This window comes from Callorhinus ursinus, unplaced genomic scaffold (assembly GCF_003265705.2).
Source record: "Callorhinus ursinus isolate GAN/ISIS: 27379988/994484 unplaced genomic scaffold, GSC_fseal_2.0 scaffold25, whole genome shotgun sequence".
Classification (NCBI taxonomy): domain Eukaryota; kingdom Metazoa; phylum Chordata; class Mammalia; order Carnivora; family Otariidae; genus Callorhinus; species Callorhinus ursinus.
In genome coordinates, this window is record NW_027397087.1 from 40,565,326 (window position 1) to 40,578,468 (window position 13,143).

Below are 13,143 nucleotides of genomic sequence, written 5' to 3' on the forward strand. Positions count from 1 at the left end.
GAAAGAAGATTTAAGAGAAAAAAAAAAAAAGGAAAAAGGGAGAGAATGTGATCAGGCAGGAGACTAGAACAAAGCCATACACTAGTGATTTAGGGTATATTTTGATCTGTTAGAGGAAACTGTACCCCAAAATTTTAAAGAGAGAACAACTTATATATATATGCCAAAAATAAGGGTAACTACTATGAAGGAATAAAATTGACTCTAAAAATGAAAAATAAAAAATGTTTTTTTTTTTTAAAAGGGATTGATAAGATGTTGGTTGAAAAAGGGAAAAAGAAAAATAAAAAAAAACAGTCAACAAAAATTAATTTTGATTAAATAATGGATCATGGTAAAAAAAAAAAAAAAAAAAAAGCCATGAATCTATGTGCAGTATTCCCCTAGCGCTGGAGTTCTCCCGTTCTCCTTGATCGATCAACTTGGTCTTGGCTTGCTGGCTGTTTGTGCTGATCTTCTGGGGGAGGGGCCTGTTGTTGTGGTTCCCAAATGTCTTTGCCGGAGGCGGAATTGCCCCGCCCTTTTCGGTCCGGGCTAAGGAAGCTGCTCCGGTTTGTTCTCAGGAGCTTTTGTTCCCTGCAAGCTCTCGGTACAGCTTTGGAGGACCAGGACAGAAATGGTGGCCTCCCAATCTCCACCCGGAGGAGCTGAGAACTCGGGGCCCCGCTCCTCAGTGTGTCACCAGAGAAAAGCAGTCACTCCCGTGTCCCCGGTCTCCGGCCGCACTCCGTGCTCACCCGGCCTGTGATCGAGTGTTGCTATCTCTGGCACCCGACCCCGCACGGAGTCTCCAAACCCAGCAGATCCCTGCGGTGCGTTCCCGCACCGCTCCTCCCCGGGAAGGAAGGGGAGTCTCCCCGGATCTGCCGCTTGTTGTGTCCCTGCTGGGGGAGCCGTGCCCCGACTGGGCCGCAGATCACAGTTTATGGCAACCCCGAGCTGAGAGCCCGCGACTCTGCTCCGTCTCTGCAGCCGGCTTCCCGGCTCTGATACCTGGGAGCTCTGGCGCACTCAGACACCCCCGGTCTCTCCGTGACCCCAAGGGTCCTGAGACCACACTGTCCCGGGAGGATTCCACCCCCCACTCAGCCACTGCAGCGACGTCCCTCAGCGGAGCCGACTTCTAAAAGGTCCGATTTTGTGCTCCGCGGCTCTAGCACTTGCCAGAAGCGGCCGACGGAGGCCCCTCCCCCGCCGTCTATCCTCCCGAATATCGCCTCGGATTCACTTCTCCGCACGCCCTACCTTCCAGTAAGTGGTCGCTTCTCTGTTCAGAGAGTTGTTGCTACTCTCCTGTTCGATCTCCTGTTGAGTTCGTAGGTGTTCAGAATGGTTTGATCCGTATTCAGCTGAATTCCTGAGACCCCACGAAATCTAGGTCTCCTACTCCTCCGCCATCTTGCTCCGCCTCCTGTTGAGTGCACTTATATTAGAGGTAGCATGTTAGGTGCTGTGGATAAGGCAGTGAACGGGTAGACAGGAACCCTCTTTCATGAAGTTAAGACTGCTTCTGCACTGTTCAATATAATAGCTTCTAGCCATCTGTGGCTATTTAAATTATTAAGATTAAATGTAACATAAGGGGCGCCTGGGTGACTCATTCGGTTAAGCGTCTGACTCTTGATTTTGGCTCAGGTAATGATCTCAGGGTTGTGAGACCAAGCCCCGCAAGGGGCTTCGTGCTGAGCAGGAAGCCTGCTTAAGATTCTCTCTCTGCCCTTCATCCCTCTCCCCCACTTGCACACTCCCTCATAAATAAATAAGTAAATAAATAAATGCAACCTAAAATTCAGCTCCACAGTCACATTAACTGTACTTCATGTGAGTAATGGCCAAAGTTGGCTAGCAGCCACCATAGCGGACACTACAGATATAGAACATTCCCATCATTGCAGAAAATTCTGTTGCAAACCTCTGCATGGGAAAGACTTGTGAGGAGCAATTTGAAAGACTAGTCAAATCAGAAAAAGTAATGTTTGAGCTGAAAACTCAGGGGTAAGTAGAAATTTTCTAGATAATGTGGAGTTAAGGAAAGCATTTCAGAAGGAATGAATGAAGAATATTTGCAAAGACACTGAAGGGGAAGAAGAAAAGGGTGATTTTGATCCAGAAAGATTTCATGTACAGAGTCTGTGTGGCAGGATTAGCCCTACAAGGGAGGAATCAGTGTTCCTTGATTGTAACAGGAGAAGCAAAGGAGAGTATGGGTGAAATACGATAGGTTTGTAGATTTGTGGGAGAAAGTGAGAATTTTCTTGTTCCAGTAGTTCCATTTTCATTCTGAAGTGTAAGATCTTCTTTTGAAAGCAAGAGGGAGAAAGGAAATGATGGGGTTTTGAAGAGAATGGATAATGTATGGAGCAAGTCTTTGTGGAGAGTGGGAGAGTGAGCAGACTAGATGGATTCAGTAAGATCCTGAATGTGTAGTCATACCAAGATCAGAGATTATCCAGCCAAAATAAATTAATACATCAAGACACTGAGAATGGTGCTGGCCTACGGAAAGAGTTAAACATTAGTGACTATTACCACTGCTGGGGTTTGGCTAGTAGGAGTGACAAACAGAACAACAGAAAGGGAATGTTTCATGTTTATCAGAAAGTGACTGTAATGATGGCCTACAGAATCTATCATAGGTAAAAATGGAAGTGAGACAACGGGAGTGATGTATAGGGGAGAATTGGAGAGATCTGGGAATGTGTCTGGTGAATATCTGTTGGTGGGCTACTTAAGCAAATAAGTGGAGAGGAGAGGATTGCTCAGAATGAGGTACCTGAAACAGAAGAAGGAAGGGCTACAAAGAAATATTACACTTCACTCACAAAAGAATCCCACAATCTTAAGTAATGTGTGTTATTTCCTGGTGAAAAGCAAATAATTGCTCTGAAAAGTAAATGACATCATCAGTGGCAGGCAATCCCCAAATGGGTTGAAAACTGAAACATGGGGAGTTTGACATTTTGAGAGTTTACAAGGCTTACAACATAATATCCATACCCTGAAGACTTAAATCAAAATATGAAAACCTGTTGAGTTTCTTATACTCATTTTCTCTGCCATCATAGTCTCACCTTCTCCCCATCTGCAATTTTATTCCAGTTTAAATGTCACAGAAACTGATGGTAGCTGTTGTTCTAGCTAATCCTGTGGATGGACAGTACTGTCCTCTAATTCTATTTTGTGCCATGAGAACTAGGTTGGTATTCATGAATATAAAGTAATATCAGCCTGAGGAGTGGTTTGTTTGTTGCTCCTCAGAGCTGCTCTGTGAAGCAGTTTCTAATACAATCATGAAAGTAACTTTTGTTTCAAAATGTTTAGGAAAATGAAATATTATAGTCTAATTCATTAAAGTCATTCTTCCCTTTCATTTTGTATTGAAGGCTTCAGCGATTAGCTAAAGATCTTCTAAAACAACTACAAGTACAAGACAGTGGCCCATGGGCAAACAATAAAGTTTCTGCTTTAGATCGGACCCTAGGCGAGATCACTAGAATATTGGAAAAAAAGGTATGTAACTAATCTCTTGCCTTGCTTGGCCTTAATATTTGTGGTTCTTTCTCACTATGACAGGACATAGGACTATAAGGCTGACTGACTCTCATTTATGCATTTCTTCTGTGTTTCCAAAAGCTGGTCAACCACTGATCAATGTTTTTTCCTTTCATTCTTAATTAAACTGATGTTGTCAGTCATTTTAATTGAAATCCTCAATAGCAAAAATATCATCTTTAGATCAGTCATATTTTTTGCCACACAAACAAAAACAAAATTATTTTAAATGGAATCACAGTAATAAAGGTGTACAATTTTATGGCAGAAAATGTAAAACTTTGAATTATATAACTCATGAATCACAACCAGATTTCCACAAAGCATCAATTTCCTTACTGTTTCCAACAGAAAATTTGGCAGTTTTTTTAATGACTTAGAGTCTTTAAATGTTCTTTTGATAGTTAAAAAATTCTTAATGATTTTTAAAGTATTATTCAGTATAGAAAATTTTAAATATACAAAAAAGAAACTCCCTGTAATACCCACTGTTGACTTGTATTATATTTTCTTATCTTTTTATTGTACACTTCTCACATTATTTTATCTGACTGATTTTATCATAAATATTTTCTCATGTCTTTAAAAATTCCTTGTAACCAAATGAACATATCACAGTTTATGCAATTTATATCACTTAGTTGGTTTCTAATTTTTCTATCTGATGTAATGATATCTTTATTATCTGCATTTTTTTGTTTTTTGTCTTCTGGGTTTAAATTTATAATATTTGAGATACACAAAAGAATGTAGTGATAAAAATAATCTAAATATAATGAATATCTGTGAATTCACCACCCAGCTTAAAAACTAGACTGTTCCCAGCACATCTGTGGTTCCCAGTGTGATCCTTCCACCCCCATTCCCATCCCTGCTCCCTTTGAAGGAAATACTAAATGGTATTAAAGGGATATCTTTTATTTGTTTTTTAATAGCTTTATTTCTTTATCATATTTATAAATGTATAAAGTAATATATTATTTAGTTTTGCTTGTATTTGACCTTTATAAAATATCATACTGTAGACGTCTGTGATTTTTTTCAATCAAAATTATGGTTCTGAGTTTTATTTAGGCTTATAAGTGTAGCTGTTTTTCATTTATTTTCTCTGTTGTGAGTGAGTACTTCATTGTGTTAATAACACAGTTTTTAATCCATTTTCCTGACACGGACATTGTTTTCCAGGATTAAATTCATTCAGGGTTGAATGTGTATAGGTTTGTGTGTGTGAAAGAGAAAAGAAAGTGAGCGATTAGAGACAGTGCTGCTCAAACATTCTTGTATCAGAGCAAATGAACAAATTTCTCCACAGACTTTAGTCTACATCAGAATCACTTAGGACTTGTTAAAGCACACCCCACCTTGGGTTTCTGATTCAGTAGGTCTGTAGTGGGTCCGAAGAATTTGTATTTCACAGGTTACACTGATGCTGCTGGCCCAAGGTTCATACTTTGAGACATTGCTCTTGTCTGGGGCACATGCCTCAGGGGTGGAATTACCGGGTTCTCAGGCATATGAATGACCAGCTTCACAAGATAGTGTTCAGCTGCATTTTGGTGTCAGACAGTGCAATCCTCTGTAGGAACTGAGAGCAGCATATTCACTGAGGCATTGTGGCAGAGCCACAAAGAGTCAGTTCTTCTGGATAACACATACCTTTCAGAGTGTCAGAGAGTTCAGAAACTGGTCATTGTCAGACATGTGCTAGATGGGAATGTTTGGAGGTTTGATATACCTTGGAAAAATCTATTTTAAAATTAGCACATACTGATTATTTTTATAAAGGGTATTTGTGTTTGAACTAAAAAGGATTTACTTGAAGATATCACTATGTGCACCTTACCTCATCAATATTGTTTTAGATTGAAGTAATCACAGAATTTTTGAGGAAAAGGTAAAATGATCTGTATAAGAAAGGTATTCAGTATGAAAATCTAAGTAAGGTTATTTCATTCACAAAGGGGCAATTTACTGGAATACCACTGATTCCTTATAATTTTGGGGAGAAAAATGTAGTCTGGCTCCAGTCTAAATGGTCTGTGTCAGAAACCTTGCTGTAAAGCTGTCCTCAGAGTACACACTGCAGGACCACATGAGAGTCTAAACTTAACTACAGTAAGATCCTTTTGCTATTTTTATAACGAAAATCCCTTTTACATAGCCAAGACAGACTCACTTTATGTGGAATTCTGTTCATAGTGTTATACTGACATTTCAGTGTAATTCAGCTGATATTTATGATTTCAATCTCGAAATTGTAAATAACCATTCATTTTTGTTTGGAAAACTGCCTGGAGTAACAAAATCATTAGTGCCAAAGCCAAGTACCCAGTGAAGGATTTGAAGACAGCCTAGAAGTGACAAGGGTGGGCCTGGTGGAACTTGGGCAAGCACTCCCTGAGGAATGGTGAGAGATCAGTCTTGAGCTCTTTACTCTCTTAATTGAGATCTCAACACACTGATGCTTTCTGTTATTGCTTTGATACAGTTTTCCTTAGATACTTTTTCTAAAGTTCTGAGAACTACTTTAGAGCTAACAGGTTAAACTTTGTGATGCACAAAAACACTCTTGTAATGAAAGAGATCAGGAAACTGAGGAAACGTGCCTATTGTAGTACTTACCATTTGTGTCAGGTCCCTTCTGACTTTTTGGGTTCTCTGATTCTGTTTAGAAATAAAGAGTCTGTAAGCTGTGTTGCATATGTTACAGTTTTTAACAAACTCCACCCAATTCTGCAAGAAATATGGCGGCCTCGGGTACTTGCACCCACTCTACCAACAAAAACATCTAAAAAATACTGGGAAAAATTTAAAGTAACTTTCTTAAAAGCATCAAATTGCTAAGAAGAAATTGAAGAATTACCAGGCCAAAGAAAAACCAAGAATTTAGGAAGTTGTGTTCAGTTATAACTGAATCCCCCAAGAGCATTTGCCAGGCTGGCAAATGTGAGTTATGATGGGATGGGGAACAAAAGTAAAAGTTTAAGGGCTGCCTAAGGTATGACATCTAATAGGTTTTCTGATTACAAAGATAAGACCACCATAACCTCTTCTGTGATACAATCATAAACCCTCTTACCTCATTCTCAGAGACTGCAAAGAAAGTGCCTTGGCATAGTGCAGAAGTTATACCTATAATCCAGCCCTGGAGTAGACTTGCAGCCCAAATTCTCATCACCTGTATCATTTCAAATGGGGAATTGAATTTAAAGTAATCCCAGATTGATTAGTGGAACTGGCAGAAGGAAATGCAAGTCCTCACTTAAAGAAGACACTTTTATCCTAGGCCTCAGATAATTTCTGTCAAATAATTTTAGAAGAACCACAGTCCCAAAAAAGGGGGTGCAAAAGTAAATAAATCATTATGAGTAATAGCAAGCAGAAACTAGAATTGCAAGGCTTTGTAAATACCAGTTACAGATTATAACACTATGTTTCTTATCTTTTAAGGAAATAAAAGGCTTGAAAATATCTACAGTTATGGACAGAGTAGGTAAATCAGAGCAGTTATCCTACTGATGCCAATTAATAAAGCTAGACAAAATATAAACTGGAACTGAATTGCTAACAAAGTAGTGAAGAATTACTGGGCTGAGATCTAGACACATGGCATTTGGGGGCTGGGTATAATTGGTGATCCAAAAGAAGTGGATGAGAAGCTGAGTAATATTTTTGACATTGTTGTAGAACTTATGGATTAAAAATGTTGTAGTCTAGGACTATCAATGGTAGGGACTGTGGCAAAACCCCCATGTTTTGGGTTGAGATCTTAAAGGGCTGCACTAGGTGAGAGGGTAGATTGGAAGTATGCCAGTTATTGCACAGACCACAGCTCAACTTCAGATCATCTGGGTGGCTGAAAAAAAATCACAGTTGCTGAAAAAAAACGTAAAATGATCTTGGATTGCTAATACCTCCAGGTGCCTAATAGAAGCAAATAGGAAATCTACTCTGAAGGAAGATAATATCAACCTAAGTCTCAAATTACTTCAACAAAGTAAGTTTCAAATACAATGTCTGACAGAGAAAGGTAATTAAACATATAAAGGGGCAAGATAACATGGATAAAAATCAGTGGAAACGGACCAATAGGGGCTATGCTTACTATGTTCAAGGATATAAATATTAATTATTTTTTAAAAGGTATAGCACATTTGAAAGAAAATAGAAATTTAACTGAACATTTTGGTAATCAAAATTAAGACAACTATACATCACATAACAGCAAAATAAACCCACTGAAGAGAAAATAAGTAAATTCTAAGTCCTAAGAAGGAATCCAGACTAAAACATGGAGAGAATATATGAAAAATACAGAAAGGATTAGAAAAGGAATATCAAATATAGTGAAGTGTTTAATTAATGTATAATTATCCATGAGGAGAGGAGAGAACAGGGCAAAAACAGTTACCGGAAGTGATTATCATTTAGAACTTTCTAAAACTTATAAATCAACCCAGAGATTCAAGAAGCCCAATGAAGCCCAAACAGTAAAATAAAAAGAAATCTACAACTACAGACATCATCATGAAACTGGAGAAAATCAAATTACAAGCCAATCTCATTCATGAGCTTAGATTCAAAATTCCTAAACAAATTTTGGCAAACAAAATCTTGCAATGTATAGAAAGAATAGTATATCACAACAAAATTGGATTTATTCAAGATATTCAAGTTTGGTTTAATATTGGAAAATCAATCAGAGTTTATCATATTAATATAAGAAAAGAGAAAAATACGTGATCATCTCAAAAGATCCAGCTGAAGCATTTGGTAAGTTCAGTATCAAATCAATTCATGATTGTAAACAAGGAATAAAATGCAATTTCCTTAATCTCACAGATTGTATCTAAAATAAAAGTGTAGCTAATATCATAAACTAATAAGTTTAACAAGTCTACTAGGATACAAGAATAGTATATAAAAATCAATTTTATTTATATCATCATCAAAATACTAGGTATCTAGGAGTAAACAAATCATGTTCATGGAATGGAACCCTCACTATAGTAATATATCTTTTCATCACGAATTGATTTGTAGATTTAGTATGGATTCACAATTAAAATTCTTTATATTTTGCGATTGAAACTTTATTTTCTGGAAATTGAAATGCAGATTCTAAAGTTAAAATACAGAATTTCAAAGAACCAATAATGGCCAAGGCACTGTTGAAAAACAGTAATATGGGAGGATTTGCTCTACCAGGTATTAAAACTTACTATAAAGTTGCAGTACTTAAGATAATGTGTTGTTGGAACAAAGATGGCAGAAAAGAATGGAACATAATTAATTAAATTCATATATAGTATGCTTAATGCACGATGTGAGGCAGTTTATGTATATATAGAAGAAGGAAGCACTAGGGGAAAGTATGGTCCCTTTTGTAAATGATGCTATAATGATTGAATATTCTTATTTTTTTTAAATAAAACTTGACCACACCTTGCATCATAATCAAAAAGTTAAGTTCAGAGGGACCTAAATGTGAAAAGTAAAAACAAACTTTTAGGAGATAACAAAGAATATCTTTGTCACTTTGGGGTTTTGCCAAGACAAGAAAAGGATACAAGAGAAATTAGCTATATAGGGAACTGACAAATTTGAATTAAAAATCAGAAATTTTATTCATCAAAAGGTACCAGAAAAACAGCAAAAAGACAATAGAATGGAAGATCTTTATATGTATAGCTCATGAAGAAGTGTAATCAGGAGTATATAAGGAATTCTTACAAGTTAGTAAGAAAAAGAGATAAATAGCCAGTAAGGTAATGGTAATAGGCATTCCAAAAGAAGAAATCTAAATAGCCAATAAGTAAATGCAAAGAGTGTCAATCTCTTTAGTAATCAGATAATTCCAAAGGAAAAACTCAGTGTGATGCTATGATTCACTTATCAGAATGGCAAAAATTAAAGACTGAGAATACCAGCTATTGGCAAAGATCTAGAGCAATGGAATTCTCATACACTGTGATGATATAAGTTGGTACTACCATTTTAGAAAGCAGTTTGTTATTATTGACTAAAGTTGCAAGCATACACATATTTTCCTTGTAGGTCTATACCCTAAGACAGCAATGCATATATGTACCAGGAGACACATATACAAATGTTCAGTGGCATTTTTATAATTACCATATATGGAAAAAAGCCCAATTATCCATCAACAGCTAAATATATAAATTATGGTATGTTTGTATAATGGAATATTATTCAACAATAAAAATGAACTACAGCTATGGATAACAACATGGATATATCTCAGAATGTTTAGAGGCCAAACAAGTCACCAAAAAAAATATATATATGAATGTATGTACATGTTTGTATATACATATACACGTGTACATACATACATACACTGTTACATTTCCAGTTATATAAAGTCTAAGAATAGATAAAAGTACCTATATTGTTTTGGAATATACGCATAGAAGGGAAAACTGTAAAGAAGACAAAATATTTCTCATAAAAATCAGGATATGATTATTCAGAGAGTTGGGAGGGAGATGTGATCAGGAAGATGGTGGTTTTTTGAGTGCTTCTAGTCTTCTTTTTCTTGACCAGATGGCAATTATATACAATACTCAAATTATAATTATTCTTCAAATTGTAGTTACATGTTTTCTCATTTTTCTCACTTTTCTGTATGTATGTTTTACAATGAAATTACATTTAAAATTCAAGTTAAAAGAAACTGCTCCAAAGATCCTTTTGTTGCAGAAATGTTTAATTATTTCAAATAAGAGTTTCTAAAACATTCTTATATATGCAAAGGCATTTTCCTTGTTTGTGCCATTTTATTAAATTTGATCCAAGTGAGCATAATTTGTATTTTCATTGACTCTGTGATGATGAACATTACATTTGAATTTGGATAGTAACAGCATCCCAGAAACTTTTCTGTGGTTTATCAGTAACATGAGACATTTGTGTGCTGTTAGTATAAGTAAACAGTTTAAGCAGATGGATTGGACATGGAGTTTTTCCAATTGCATTTTCTTTTTTTTTTTTAATCCTGCCAAACTTAGAGATTCAGCTGTGATTCTCTTGAAGCTAAGTAAGCAAACCACGTAGCTGACATCAATCATAATTTGAACTGAATTGAGAGATGTCTTTTTGATACCTTTAGTAAACCCTGCCATGTTTTGGTGTTTTTGAAATTTATCTTGCAAAATTCCACCAACAGATAACTGTGGAAGGTAGAAAGGTACAAGCTCTTCCCAACTCTGCCCTTTTTTTTCTGCTTTTTTGCCAGCTGAGGTTTGTGGCTATTTAATACATGCCTAGACTCAGAGGAGATAAACCAGTCATCCCTGAGAGCTTTTTCAATCTAATTGTATTCAGAAAATTGTTTTCAGGTCTGGCTAGACACTGCCTGTCTTCCAAATTTCATGGTTTCATTTGGTTTTGCTTCTCTTATTTTCAGCTGGAATTCTGCAGTTGAAGAATTCTATCATAGAAAACTCTGATTTTGATCCTCTCACGTTATTATGTTCTCAATTTATGTATTCATGACAGTTGATAAATAAATGTATACAGCTTATAGGACACCGATATTTTGTCAGAAGGTGACAAATATATCCTGTAGTCCAAAGTAAAATGAAAATGTTTCTTATACCTTCTTCAGCTAGTGTGTATTAGAAGATGAGTGTAAGGAAAATGGAAATCATTGTTACTTCAAGAATCTGACAAAGATTTAATCTATACATTGTTTGTATTTTAATAAAGGAAACGAACATAAAGGAAGGAGTGTTTATGTATTTTGTTTTAGATGGTTGTTACATAGATGTATGCAGTTGCCAAAATTCATCAAACTGGACACCTAAATATGTGCATTTTATTATATGTTAACTATATCTCAGTAAAACAAAACAATTAGATAATTACTTCAAAATAGCTTATATTATTTTTCAGATGGTGAGGCTTGCCTTTATAAAAACATACTGTTTTAGTCATCTCATCTGAAATCACTTATTATGGCTTCTTTATGAAAAGGACTCTTATTTATTTTATTTTTTTAAAGATTTATTTATTTGAGGGAAAGAGAGTGAGCAGGGGGAGGCACAGAGGGAGAGGGAGAAAGAATCTCAAGCAGACTCCCCACTGAGCATGGAGCCTGACGTGGGGCTTGATCCCACAACCCTGAGATCATGACCTGAACCAAGACCAAGAGTCGGATGCTCAACTGACTGAGCCACCCAGGCGCCCCTGAAAAGGATCCTTTTAAAAGCAAATAAATTTGTTATAGAAACTTGATGAGGGGCACCTGGGTGGCTCAGTCATTAAGCGTCTGCCTTCGGCTCAGGTCATGATCCTGGAGTCCTGGCATCGAGTCCCACATCGGGCTCCCTGCTCAGCAGGGAGTCTGCTTCTCCCTCTGACCCTCTTCCCTCTTGTGCTCTCTATTTCTCATTCTCTCTCTCTCAAATAAATAAATAAAATCTTAAAAAAAATTATTTAGGAATTTATGTTGTAGAGGTTTTTTTTTTCATTGCTCTATACTGTGTTGTTTTACCACTTACTACAATGATAACTTCTTCATTCTGCCATTGATGGGCACTTGGGTTGTTTTTTTGAAAAAGTATACTTCTAAACATGTATCCTGATACTCATGTGCAAGAATTTCTCTAGGGAGTGGAATTCCTGGGTCATGAGGTATGTATATCTTCAAATTTTCTTGATAATGCTAACTTGTTTACCAATTCACATTACTACCAGGAGAGTATAAAAGTCCTGTTGCTCCTTTCTTTTCTAACACTTGGCCTTACCAGACTTTTTAATGTTTACTAATCTTATGGGTATTAAGTTGTATAGTTTTAATGTGAATCTCTGTTATCAGATAGATTTAGGCACCTATTCATATTTATTGGCCATTTGAATTTCTTCTCTTTTGACTTGCATGTTCAAATCTTTTGCCCAATTTTTTACTAATTTGTAGGAATTCTTTGTATGCTCTGGACACTAGCTCTAATTTGTTCAAATGTTTTAAAGGTATTTACTCCTATTATTCAGCTGTCTTTTTACTCTCTTTTGGCTCCTTTGATGAACAGAAGTTTTTAATTTTAATATAAACAAATTTATCAATATTTTATGATATTTTTGCTCTTCTTCACAAACTATTTTCCTACTCCAGAGTCAAGAAGATCTTTTTCTATATATTCATCTTGAAGTTTTATAGTTTTTTCTTTAGTTTTAGTTTGTTATCCCCATGGAATTAATTTTTCTATTTATTGTGAGGCAGAGGTTTAATTTCATTTCTTTTTCCCAGCTGGATGCTGAATTTCTTGAGCACCATTTATTGAAAAGACCAGTTTTCCCTACTGTTCTTTAGTATCTCCTCTATCATGAGTCAAAGGTTTATAAATACAGGTGTTTTTCCTAGTTTCTCTGTTCTTGTACTTTATTCTCTCTCCAGTTGTCTCTGATATGCTCTTAAAACCATCCATTAATTTCTTAATTTTAATCACAGTATTTTATTTTCTCTGTTTAGAAAGCCTACTTTTCAAATCTGCTGTGTCCTTTCTTATAATTTCTTGTTCTTTACAGCTGTTTTCAAACTTACCTTTTATTTGTACACAGAAAATATAA

At 36.1% G+C, this 13,143-nt stretch overlaps 1 protein-coding gene across 4 annotated transcripts in view; it reads left to right on the forward strand.

Moving 5' to 3' along the window:
* The window catches only part of SCAPER (S-phase cyclin A associated protein in the ER), a 539,023-nt gene that overhangs the window by 287,449 nt on the left and 238,431 nt on the right, over positions 1-13,143 (forward strand). For all 4 annotated transcript variants that reach the window (XM_025883907.2, XM_025883909.2, XM_025883908.2 and 1 more), the window contains one exon: positions 3,384-3,510. In XM_025883907.2, the coding sequence (XP_025739692.1) occupies positions 3,384-3,510 (127 nt within the window). The remainder of the gene's footprint in view (positions 1-3,383; positions 3,511-13,143) is intronic.